At 37.3% G+C, this 13,431-nt stretch overlaps 1 protein-coding gene across 5 annotated transcripts in view; it reads left to right on the top strand.

Annotated features, from left to right (window-relative positions):
* Positions 1 to 2,212: 2,212 nt before the first annotated feature.
* The window catches only part of RAD18 (RAD18 E3 ubiquitin protein ligase), an 84,812-nt gene continuing 73,593 nt past the window's right edge, over positions 2,213 to 13,431 (top strand). For 2 of the 5 annotated variants that reach the window (XM_016134858.2, XM_016134857.2), the window contains exons 1-2: positions 2,213 to 2,363; positions 7,799 to 7,880. In XM_016134858.2, coding sequence (XP_015990344.1) covers positions 2,313 to 2,363; positions 7,799 to 7,880 — 133 coding nt within the window. In that variant the 5' untranslated portion in view covers positions 2,213 to 2,312. Of the gene's footprint in view, positions 2,364 to 7,798; positions 7,885 to 12,873; positions 12,957 to 13,431 lie in introns of those variants that run through there. The other 3 variants (XM_016134856.2, XM_036218987.1, XM_016134860.2) reach the window with 3 other exon arrangements.

Raw genomic sequence — 13,431 nt, 5'->3', positions numbered from 1 at the left:
TCTGTTCTCTCTCTTGTTCATTCCCCATCTTTTTTTCTTTTCTCATCTCCTGTATCTTGTCTCACCTTCCAGCCATTTGTCACCTTAAATCTTCTAACCAACTTGTACCATGAAGGAACAATTACTGGTGTACTCAGGTGGGGAACTGGTCTCCCTCTGAATTCCTTTGTCTCTCTAAGCCTACCCACTCTCCCTGCGTTCAGATCCTGGTAGGCAATTCTTTCCAACTCAGCCTGGAGTTCATTTGCATGCCCTCCTCTGATTGGTGGATACAAACCCATTGCAGCCTCCACCCTTCCCTGCCACTCCACACCTTCCTTTTGAAGCCCCCACTAGGTCCAGCATTCTGGGATCCTCGGATCTCTGCGCTGTGGCTTTGTCTGCTCAATTATTGCTTAATAAAGTGTCAATGGGTTTTGGTTTGGAATAAAAGACCAATGCTCAAAGCTGGACTTTACCACTGACAAGCTGTGTGATCTCGAATGAATTTCTTTGCTTCTCTGATACTCAGTTTCTACACCTATGAAATGGAAATAATTCTCATAATGAGGTCCTTATGGAGATATTCTGTAGTGGTTAATATAGACTCTTAAGCCAGACTGCCCAAGTTCAAATACTTCTTCTTTCACTTACCAGCAGTGCACCTTAAGCAAGCTTCCTAGGTACTTCCCTTTTCTCATTTGGTTGGAGTGAGTCTGAAATACGTCAATATGTATAAAAACACCTACAAAAATGCTTTGCATACATGTGCCTAATAAATGTCAATATTATTGTAATGGATATTAAAGTCCATTGTCTCAGTGCTGTATTATTATTGCCCAATGAGTATTTGGAAAAATTCAACTGAGTACAGCTCTGGCTCAGGGGCCAGAGGTTACTTAAGAAAAGAGCCCAAAGGAGTAAAGCCTTAACCTCTCTGAGCCTCAGTGTTTTCTGCAAAGTGGCAATAACAATCTACTTCTGCCTACTTCACAGGTTAGTTTAAGTGCCTGGCCAATGGTAAACACTTAGAAAAAAATTTGTTGAATGAATGAATGCATGGACGATGCCAGGTAGCAGTGGCAAGCTGCAGGGGTCTGCCCTGAGCAACAAAGCTATGCAGATTTGCTGCCCATGAGGCTTGATGCAGTGGAGGTCCACCTAAGGCAGGGGATGAGTGGATAAGCTGAGTAGACAGGTTGGGTGGTGCGCTGGTCAGCACTTTGCATTTGGATAATGGGCACTCATACTCTCTTGAAGAAAGTATAAGTGTATTAGTACAGCTTTTTAAAGGAAATTCACATAATTCTAGCCATCACTATTTTAAAAGAGCACACAAATTGACTACTAGAGTTCCATTTATAGGAAATCATCCACCAGATATCCTGGTGTGACAAGATTTATATAGATAGTGCATTCATTGCAACTCTTTGTAATAGTAAAGCATTGGAAACAACCTAAATGTTCCTCAGTACAGGAGTAAATAAGCTGTGGTACATCTATATTATGGACTTCATAGGTATTAAAAAGAACGAAGTAAAGTTGTATGTATTAACATGGAGAAGTCTCAAGATGTATGGTTAAGCAAACAGAAAAATTCAAGTCGACAGAGCTAAGCATTTAATATAATAATAACATTTGCGGGAAAAAACCGTGTCTGTGTATTTGCATAAGGAATATCTGGAAGGCTACCCAAAGCTAAGGTGGTTAAGAAAAGAAGTTAACTTAAAATTTTAAGTTGATGAAAGAAGGAGCTCCTGTTTAAAGTCCAGAGACCCTATTTATATAATCTGGTCATGAAACTGTGTGCCGTAAGGAAACTCTATTCGCTCTTTTGAGCCAAAGTTTCCATTTATGTAAACTGACAATAATAATTCCTGTTTCAGTATTGTGATGGGGTTAGATGAAATAATAGATATAAAAAACTCTGTTCAGAGCAGGGACGAATAATTACAGTAATCATGGAGGGTGACCCGACGGAGGAGGCACTAGCCTAGACTTTGAAAGATTCGGGAAAGTTCGGATTTCATTTGAGTCCTGCCTATCTTTTCCTGATATTCAACAGGCATTCATTTATTAACTGTCAGATAAAAAAACCGGATGTGGGTTTTTTAACTTCTGCCGTGAAAGGTAAAGCAGGAGTCCGGCGCGTGCGCAGTAAGAGCCTCCTTGGCAGCGCTCCGCCCACGTACTACAACTCCCAGTAGCCCCGCTCACGCCGCGGGCGTCGCCGGCTGCTGTCGTAGCCCTCCATAGCGCGGGGAATTTGGAGTGGTACTGGAGCGCGGGAGGCCAGTGGGTGGTGGACCCCCCCATACTCCTTAGGGGAGATCATGGACTCCCTAGTCGAGCCTCGGTGGCCTCCGGCCCTGGCAGTCATGAAGGTGAGTGCTCCGGGGAGGTTGGGGGCTCCAGGGTGTCAGCGGGAAGCCAGCCCCGCCTTGAAGAGGAGAAAGGACGAGGCGCGAGCGACGAGCTGGGCCAGGGTATCCGGCCCTGCTCTGTCATTTGCCATCGGCGTGGTTCAGGGTCTCAGTTTCCTAACCTAAGAAGGGGTGGGGAGAGGTCTGGGTGAGCTGTCTCATGGAACTGGGTATTCTGTAGTTCAGTCACAACAGTAACAGTGACCTCAAGAAAATCGGTTACTCCAAACAGTGAGAACGACAGTGACAGCTCTTTCTGAGGACTTACTAAGTGCCAAGCATTTAGTAAACTCTTGCGTTACATTAGTTGAGAATTTCTCAAAGTGACATCGAACATGATTCCAGGTGGACCTGCATCAAAAAGCTAATCACCTAGCGAAGCAGGTAGTATCCTTTCATTCTCTTTTATTTCTTCTAATTACCATCAAGAAGCCTAGTGCTGGTTTGCCCTAACTCCTTCCTAATGTGTCCTAACTCTTAACAGTTGTGCATGTCTCTTTTAAACAGAGATTAGGTAGGACTCAGGCTCAGCACTAGTGCTTCATTTCATTGAATTATTTCACTTAAATAACATTGATTTTGTGGCTACTTGGTTTTTGGCAAGGCATTCTAGTTTCCATTTACATAGTAGTGAGCCCAGGATTCCTGCTATATTTGGTCAAGAGCAAATGTGCTAGCTAAGAATTAGTTTCTCGGTTTTTCTCCTTGCACTGGGATCATTTTTGTTTTGTGGGCAAGATCACTTTTCTCATTCTGTTCCTCAATTTTGTAAACTTGGGGATTCTTGTATCTGTGCCACTGACTCATAAGGCTGACTGAGGATTACGTGAAGGGACTTAGGAGAGATTAAAGTAGATATGAGGCTTTGTTCTTCCTGTCATCTTCAGTGTTATGAACAGTCCTTGGGGACCTGAGATATAGACCCATGGTGAAATGCTGATGTTGTGAAAGAATCTAGGAGAACTGGATTTGAAGTTGTGGTGGTCTTGGCACCAAAGTGCGGTGGAGAAGAGCGTAGATTTGAGTTCTGATGGTCCTGAGTTAATTCTGGGTCCTACCTCTTATTTAACTGTGTGACTTTGCATTAGTTACTTTACCTCTCTGTGCCTTAATTTCCCCAACTATAAACTGGAGACAAAAATTAGTTTATAGGTTGGGTAAATGAATTATAATGTGTGTGGATAGGGATCCTGTCTGGCATATTAATGGTGTATAACACAACGTGTGGCAGGTAGTGGGTGCTCAAAAATTATTTGCTAATTTATTGAAGGTACCTGGAGGGTAGTAAACATTAAATTAATATATCTTATCATTAGCACATGTGTTAACTCTTTCAATCCCCTTTTTATTTGTTGTGAAGATTGAATTGGATAAAGGAGATGAAGTTCTGTAACTTGTACAGCTACCTCTTTATAGATTTAAGCGTATTTTATATATTCTCCTAACTTCTACAGTGTTCTCTCCAGGCAGGTTCCATGTCTTCTCTGGCTTTGATATTTCACCACAGTACTGAATTGAGGGTTCAGCACCAGACCGTTCAATGATGGAGTTGATTGAGCCCGTATTAGAATCATGAAATCTTTTTCTTTCTTTCTTTTTTAAAAAATTTATTTATTTAAATTAGTTTCAGCTATAGACTACATTGGTTAGACATCTATATAGTTCAGAAAACGATCCTCCCCCCAATTGTTCCCTCCCTCCCCTGGCCCATCCCTATGACCAACTATCAACTACTAATTTGTACTACTTCAACCCTTCACTCCATTTTCCCAGCCACCTAACCCTTCCTCCCCTCTGTCCGTCACCAAATTGTCCACTATATTTTGAGTTGGTTTTTGATTAGTTTATTCTTTTTGTTCCTTAGGTTTCGCATATTAATGAAATTATAAATGGTATATATTTTTCTCTGTCTGACTTATTTCACCCAGCATAATAACCTCTTGGTCTATCCATGTCGTTGCACATGGTAGAATTTCATTTTTTTTAATGGCTGAGTAATATTTCATTGTTTATATGAACTATAATTTCTTTATCCAATTGTCTGTTGATGGGCATTTAGGTTACTTCCATAATTTGGCTATTGTAAATTGTGCTGCCATGAATATTGGAGTGCATAGATCCTTATAAATTATTGTTTTGGTTTTCTTTGGATAGATACCCAAAAGTGCATTTGCTGGGTGAAAAGGTATATCCATTTTTACGTTTTTCAGAAACCTCCATACTGCTTTCCATAGCGGCTGTACCGATTTGCAATCCCACTAACAATGTATGAAGGTTCCCTTTTCTCCGCATCCTCACCAACACTTGTAGTTTTTTCATTTATTTATGATAGCCATTCTGACAGATGTGAAGTGATATCTCATTGTGGTTTTAATTTGCATTTCTCTGATGGTTCACGACCTTGAGTATCTTTTCATATGTCTTTTTTTAGCCATCTGTATTTCCTCTTTGGAGAAGTACCTGTTCAGGTTTTCTGCTCATTTTTTAATTGATTTGTTTGGGGTTTTTTTTGTTGAGTTTAATAAGTTCTTTATATATTTTGGATGTTAACCCCTTATCAGAAGTATCATTAGCGAATATCTTCTCCCAAACAGTCGGTTGTCTTTTTGTTGGTTTCCTTTGCTGTGCAAAAACTTTTTAGTTTGATGTAGTCCTATATATTTTTTCTTTTGTTTCTCTTGCCCGAGGAGATATATCTGAAAAGAAATTCCTGTTAGGAATATCAGAGAGTTTACTGCCTATGTTTTCTAATTGAAGTTTTATGGTTTCGGGTCTTACATTTAAGTCTTTAATCTACTTTGAGTCTATTCTTGTATATGGTGTAAGAAGGTGGTCCAGCTTCTTTCTTTTTCATGTATCTGTCCAATTTTCCCAGCACCATTTAGTGAAGAGACTGTCTTTACCCCATTATATATTTTTACCTCCTTCATCATATATTAAGTGAGCATATAGATGTGGATTTATTTTTGGGCTCTCTATTCTGTTCCATTGATCAATGTATCTGTTTTTATTCCAGTACCATGCAGTTTTGATTACTATAGCTTTGTAGTATAGTTTGATATCAGGTAGTGTGATACCTCCAACTTTGTTCTTCTTTCTCAAGATTGCCGTGACTATTTGGGGTTTGTTATGGCTCCATATAAATTTTAGGATTATTTCTTCTAGCTCTCTGAAAAATGCCATTGGTATTTTGATAGGGATTGCGTTGAATCTATAGATTGCTTTGGGTAGTATGACCATTTTAACAATGTTGAAGAATCATGAAATCTTAAAGTTGGAAAGCCAGCCTCTCTCCAGTATGTTAATCTCATTTATAATATATCTGCCAGTTTCTCATCTAGCTATCACTTGAACTCCTCCAGGAACAAAGAATTAGCTGCTCCTAGAAGTAGCTCTGTTTGAAGTTCTTTTTTTTTTTTATGTTGAATATAAATGATTCCACATCCATGGTTCCTAACATAGGATCCATGGAAAGACTTTGGTATTTGGGTTATTTATAAAATTTTCGTCTGTATATATGCTTTTCTGAAAAGAGAGTCCATAGTTTTAATCCATTTTTCAAAAAACTTAAGAACCTTTACTTTAATTTTTGTCTTTTTACCCATTTCCTACTTTCCCTGTCCACTTTCTTTCTCTAAGAAATCCTGGGCATCCACTTGACCACTCTATTTGGGTTGAGGCACATGTGATGTGCATGTTACTCTCTTGAAATGTCATAGTTGGAAATTTGTACAAGAATATTATAGTTCATCTGATGTGATGTCACCTTCCACACATCTTGCTCGGCAGATCTGTGAGGACCACCGATCCTTCAGAAGAGGATGGTTATATGCAAGAAAGTAAAATGAACTATAGATGTACAATAGAAGTACAGCAGATGCCAGGGCTCTGGCTTCCAGTCCTACCTCTGCTCTTAACTGATTTTCAACAGTCTTCTAGCTTTTCAATGTTTATTTCCCTGTTTTAACCATAATAAAAATTTATGTTTTGATAGGTTATAAATGTATGTGTATGTAGTAGAGAAAAATTAAAATTCAGGGTAAGAAAAAGGAGTAAATTAAAGTTACCCATCATCATACCATCTAGAGATAAATACTGTTTAATATTTTCTCTTATTTTTCTTTAGTTTTTCTTATGTGTGCTCATGCACACACAGACCCACAATGTATATATGAATTTAAAGTTTGGGATCACTTTGGAGTCAACTTCTTGAGTTTGACCCAACTCCTTTTAAGCTCTTTAGTCTTCACTATAAACTGGGATACATACAGATGCTATAGACTTCATAAGATAGTTATAGAGATTAAACTACACAGTTCTTTTATTATGTATTGTAGATTTGTACTTTGATTTTTTAAAAAAATTTCCATTAAAACACGATCCTTTTCCTATGGTATTTATTATTCTTTGAAAGCATGTTTTAATGGCTACATAATATTCGTCATATGGACTATTAGTGACATTTACCTTTTGTTTGTATTTTAAACATAGAATACATTGTTATTTGCCCCTCTCCTTTAAACAAAAGGCAGCATACCATATGTACTGTTTTTTTTTTTTTTTCTCTTATCTTGGTAATCTTTCCATGTCAATGCATAAGGGAGCTCCCTCTTTTTTTATTCTTTATATACCTGCTCAGCATTCTATTAAATGGAATAAAATTTTATTTTAAATGAGTTAAAAGATCTTGGGTTTCAAGAATAGGTCCTTTTACTGTTTAGTTTGCATTTCAGGTTGACACACATCTATTTCCCTTTCCAGATTGTGCACTTTTTCACCTCCCTCTATTGTCACTGGTTCCCGCTCTTTCCAGGGCTTCCTCCTTTGACATCACCATATGGAAAGCACTGGGCTGACTGCCAGTAGGGGGCAGGAAGTTTAGTCCTGTTCTGACTCATGCCCTATATGTGTGCCAGCTCTGGATACAGGTTTTAACTAGATAATTTCTAATGTTTGGCTTTCATATCCTCCGATTCGTTCTTGTGTGGTGACTGGCTACTGGTACCGTTCACCGAACAGTGACTGTGGGCCAGGGAAAAGTGTCTGTAGAGGGGGCGGCTTGTAGTAAGAGCTGAAAACATAGGAAATGGAGTAGGAATACAGTCGCCCTTTTATAAAGGGTTGACAATATTGCTTAGGAATCTGTACAGTGTCATTTTCATCTGTCTAATACATTTTGGGAAATCTGAGATTTGAATGTGTAAGAATCATAGTTGGGTGGAGGGTTCTCTGTTTGTCAAGATCCCCTGCAGTTTATGTGGAGTTTGCTATTGAGTTTGTATATTTGACAAAAAGTATTGCTAAATTATTTTTTAAGGGATAGAGAAAGAGTTCTGTGACAGACATTCCAGTCTTGATGTCTTTCTGATACATATATATGTGTATTTTCTTTTCAGACAGTAGATGATTTGTTGCGGTGTGGAATTTGCTTTGAATATTTCAACATTGCAATGATGATTCCTCAGTGTTCACATAACTGTAAGTATGTACTGTTTCTTTGAATTAGTAAAAATGTGATATTTATAAAAGATAGTGTTAATTTAACATCAAAGATAAGTACACATATTTATTTCTCACCTTTAGTTCCTCTAACTTGAAGTTTTCAGGTCTTTTCTACTATCTTCCTCTTGAATATTGAAGTTTTTACAAGGCCTCCTATATTTTCTACCACCTCTCAGATATTTTTATGCCTTTTATAACATTTATAGCAATAAAAATTTTGGTTTCAATATATGGCTCTTTATTTGCCAAGCACTTTTAGATGTTAAATTTCAGATTTTTTTTTTTTTTTTTTTTTTTTAGCTGTTTGGCAGGTATATATAAAGCAGTTCTTTATATAGAGTTTCAAAGTTTAAAAATCCCAGTGGGAGAATTCTACCACCAAAGAGTGTTACAGACAGTTTTATCACTTAACTTTTTGTGTGATTCTGGAAAGACTGGCTTGTACTTCTCTTTTTGAGTCTATACGTAAGGATTTTTTGTACTTGAGGTATTTAACACATAGGGGTGAGCCTGTCATTGTTCGGAAACTGGCTATGCAGTTTATGGGTTATCTCGGTTCATGATCTTTCTGTCCTCTGTTTTCAAAAGAAGAAAAATCAGCAAATTAGGCTTCAAAATGGTTTTTGTGGATAGTAGGTAGCTTTGGTGAAAAGTTTCTATAGAGAAGACATAATACGAGGATGGCGGTGGTAGCAGCACAGGCATTAGAGATATGCTTAGGCTCGACTCTTAACTTCCCACTTAATAGGTAGATGAGTTTCGAAATGCCCTACATTTCTTCACCTGTAAAAATCTGGCTAGTCATTTCTACCTTAGAAGATGGTCGTGAGAATTAAATGTGCAGAGCTCAGCGTCTGATACGTCACAGGATCTTAATAAATTTTAGTTTCCTATGTAGGCCAGATTCATATTAATAACCAAGGTAAGTTTTAGGGATTGTTCCTAAATATGTGTTAAAGCCATCTTTTTTTTTTAGGTATAATTTACATATAATAAAATATATCTACTTTAGAAACACAGTAAGGTGTTTGATTTCAGTTCTTTAAACAGACTGATGGGCTTTTTGGCTCTCCTCCTTGCACTGTGGTCAGGAAACTAACTGCAGGCAAAAAGTTTGGGCTCTGGTAAAACTGTCATTTCTGCCGTTGTCTAAAGTTTGAAAATAGCTGTTTCATAGGTTCTCCCAGTGTTTTAGTTGTTTATAGACAGAAGGTAATTTTGGACCCTTTTACTTTCTCATGGACAGAGATGGAAGTCCCATCTATAGATTCAATTATGTCATTTGAGAGAAGAAAGACTTTGTATTTTATGAATTCAGTGAACTCTACTTAGCTGAAAAATTAGCCTTTTATTCCTTTTTCTTTCTTCATCACAGTTGTCACTAATGCCATTCTTTAAGAGGAAATTGGCGGAGGGCACTTTCAATAATGTTAATTTATTTTATGAGCACTTATTTTTCATGTCGTACCTTTCACGATTTAGTAAGCCTTTTCTCTTTAAAACCAGTTGTCACAGGTTTGGTCAAGACAAAACATTGCTCTCGGTCTTGTAGTAGTGTTTTAGTGACAAAAAGCCTCCCAGAGCTTGGTAGGAGCTAGATATACTATCATGTTCTGCTGTCATCTGGATTTACCAGAATTGGTGAGCCCAGAATCCAGGCCAATTGTTGCTGCTCCTTAAACCTTTCAGGATTTATCATTTTAAATCACTTTATTCCTTTTTGCACTTTTTAGTTTTTGGGAATGGGTAGTGGACACTACATTTGCAGTTCTGTTATTAAGATTTGAGTGGGGTGCATTGGCAGACACAGGTCAATTAAATTGGTCCAAATTTATGCTATTAAAGACTACTTTTTGGAGGAGAGAGAATGGACTTAACTCCAGTCCATAAAGCACCATTAAGTGAGAAGTATTCTCACCAATAGACTGATATTCTCAAGTGCCAATTTTCTTTGCACTTGGAGTTTTTCTGACTTGGTAATGGAAGCCATGCTCAGAATATTTCCTCCTAAATGAAGTCATTGGCATGTAGATACTGTTAAACTACCACTGTTTGGGACCAGCAATAATTTTTCTTTCCCTTTTCTGAATTTCGACTCACAAAATTGGTTTGAGGGTTGTGTCGGAATAAAAAGCAACTTAATTTCATTTTTTAAAAATGAGATATAAAATGTTCCATTTACTGACCTTTGCTAAATTAAGAGGCAATATGAGATTCTTTTAAGCAAATGTGTTTTTCTTCTTTTATATTCTCTTGAGGCAGCACTGTGAAACAAAACAGGGAAGAGAGAAAGCTATACATACAGCAGAGACATATAATTATGCAGAACTGCACATATGGAAATTCTAGAATGCTAATTGTTAGTTGGAGGGATATTATCTTACAGACAAACTGATAACTTAACACTAAAAGTGGAGGCAGAGGCCAGCCTTCTCAGCTACCCAAGGCCATCCTGTCCTATTCCTTTCAAACTCAGAACTGAATTTTCCAGTTTTAACTGAACACCTCAGAACCATTTTCTGATACAATCCTTAAGATCACGTAAAAAAGAGTGGTTTAAGTTTTAGAGATTTGATTTTACTATTAGGATGTTAGGCTCTTTTGATATTTGAAAGCCAGCAGGTGGCGGTGTCCTGTTTGAGATTAGAAATGCCTTCTCTCCCAAGGCTTGGATGTTTCTGTAAGGCTAACCTTTGTTATTATTTTATTCTATCCCCTACCCTGTCGGAAAAACAAACTTCGCAGGTGATTTAAGTAAAGCCACCTAGGAACGCAGGGGATCAAAGCCCTTCAACTGCTTTACCTCTAGTGGAATATCATGGTTGCTCACTAGAGAATAAATTATGTTGATCTTCAGTTCAGTACATACTAGATTTGTAGACCGATCTACTTTGGACTAGCATCTGGATCTCCGTAGTTCAAAATAAAACACATGATTATGCAGAAGAAAGAACAGTAGCCCCATTAGACTTACTTTGATACCTATGATCCTGTTAGTTAAATATTATTTATATAGCTCTATATAATAAATACATTTTGTATGAAAATTATAAATATGGGTCCTGGTACATGCCTTTGCTACCTTTTAGTTCTGTGATCTTGGGCAAGCTGGCCAAACTTTGTGCTGCATTTTCTTCCTTGTAAAATAGGACTAATATTAGTACCAATCTCAGTGGTGCTGTAAGGATCAAAAGAGTGAATACATGTAATGTACTTAAAACAGAGCACACAGTGAGTACACAGTATTATGTTAAACCATAAGAAATTGTCAATATTTGTCCTCTTTGACTTCCCCCAAAATAACTTTTCTGTGGTTCAACCTAATAGCAAAATCATAGTAATTTTTAGAAGATAATAATTGTTGTTCAGTCAGAATCACATGGATGTGATTTACTGACTAAAATCCAGTGAATCAGTATGACTGCGGTTAGCGCCTAGGAAACTAAATTAAAATCAACAATAACGTCCCCAGGTGACTCAGATGAGCAGCCTGGTTTAGGAATTCTTGAGTTACACTATTGCACAGGAGCCTTCTTATGGTGTGAAGTGAATAACATTAATAGTCAGGAGCATGAGTCTAGAGAGGAATTTTGCCTCAGAATGAATTATGCCCCACAGCTCATCCATATCTGATATAGGCTATATAGGTGAGACTTTAAACTTTAGATGTTAGAATTGGTGCTGGAATGAGTTAAGACTTTTGGGACTAGTGAAATGAGATAAATGTATTTTGCATGTGAGAAAGACATGGATTTTTGAGGGTGTGTGGTGGAATGCTATGGTCTGAATTCTGTCCCCCCTAGATTCGTGTGTTGAAGCCCTAATCCCCAAAGTGATGCTATTTGGAGATGGGGCCTTTGCTAGTAATTAGGTTTAGACAAGATCATGAGAGTGAGGTCCTCATGATGCGATTAGTGCCCTTATAAGAAGAAACTAGAGAGCTTGTTCTCTTTTCCCCTGCCATGTGAGGATATAGTGAGTAGGCAGCCATCTATAAGCCAGGAAAATAATTCCCATCGGAAATTGACTATACTGGCACCTCGATCTTGGACTTCTATCCTCCATAACTGTGAGGAAATAAAATTCTGTTATTTACACAACCAGTCTTTGGTATTTTGTTATGGCAGCCCGAGTTGACTAAGACACCTACTTAATTTCTCCTTCCAGTCCTTTGTATCATTGTTGTCATTCATTTCTCTTAAACAGAAGCATACATAAGCATATATACATATATATACACACACATAAGCATAAATACTTTGTTGCTATAATTATTTTGAACAGTTACCTGTTCAACTAAAAATAAGGAAAATAAAAGGTTTTATTTTACCTTCACTTATTCCTTCTTATTGCTATCCTCTTTATCTAGCTCAAGTTTCTAAGCTATATCATTTTCCTTCTCTCTAAAGAACTTCTTAATATTCTTGCAAAGCAGGTCTACTGGAAGCAAACACCTTCAAATTTTTGTTTGTCTGAGAAAGTCTTTATTTCTCTTCTACTTTTGCAGGACACTTTCTCAGGATATGGAATTCTAGGCTGGTGTTTTTTCCCTCTTAATACTAAATATTTCACTTCATTCTTTTCTTGCTTGCGTGGTTTTTGAAAAGTTAAATTTAATTCTTATCTTTGCTTCTCTGTAGCTAAGGTGTTTTTTCCCACAGGCTTCTTTCAAAAAATTTTTTTTTTATCTTTGGTTTTCCGCAGTTTAAATACAATATACCAAGCCATAGGAATTTTTTGAATTTATTCTGCTTTGTGTTCTTTGCGTCTCCTTGATCTATAGTTTGGTGCCCGACATTAATTTAGGGGAAATTCTGTCATTATTGCTTTAAATATTTTTTGTTTCTTCTTTTGATATTGCCATTATACATATGTTATACCTTTTGTAGTTGTCTCACAGTTCTTGGATTCTTGGATACTCTTCTTTTTTTTTTTTTTTTTGTCTTTTTAATTTATTTTTACTTTTCAGTTTAGAAGTTTCTACAGAGATATCCTCAAGTGCAGAGATTTTTTTTCTCAGCTGTGTCCAGTGTACTAATGAGCCCATCAAAGGTGATCTTTATTTCTGTTACAGCATTTTTGATCTCTAGCACTTTTTTGAGTCTTTCTTAAGATTTCCATTTTTCTGCTTACGTTACCCATCTGTTCTTGCATTGTTATCTACTTTGTCCTTTAGAGCCCTTAGCAAATTAATCATGGTTGTTTTAAATTCCTGGTTCGATAATTCCAACATCCCTGCCATGTTCGATTCTGATTCTGATGCTTGCAGTTTCTTCAAACTGTGTATTTTGCCTTTTAGTATGCCTTACATTTTTTCCTAATTACAGGATATAGTACACTAGGTAAATAGTTCTTTAGTAATGCAGTGAGGTATGGGAGGAGAAGTGTTCTATAGTCCTATGATTAGGTATCAGCCTTTTAGTCAGCCTGTAACTTTGAACTGTGCATTTCACAAGTGCTTCTCAGTCCCTGCCTACTCTACTCTTCCACCTTAGGTGGACAGGATGACTAGAGGTAGCTGAAGTTG

This window comes from Rousettus aegyptiacus, unplaced genomic scaffold (genome assembly GCF_014176215.1).
Source record: "Rousettus aegyptiacus isolate mRouAeg1 unplaced genomic scaffold, mRouAeg1.p scaffold_m13_p_4, whole genome shotgun sequence".
NCBI classification, from domain to species: domain Eukaryota; kingdom Metazoa; phylum Chordata; class Mammalia; order Chiroptera; family Pteropodidae; genus Rousettus; species Rousettus aegyptiacus.
The sequence above is the reverse complement of the archived record's forward strand: the minus strand, read 5'-3'. Positions and strand labels throughout refer to the sequence as shown.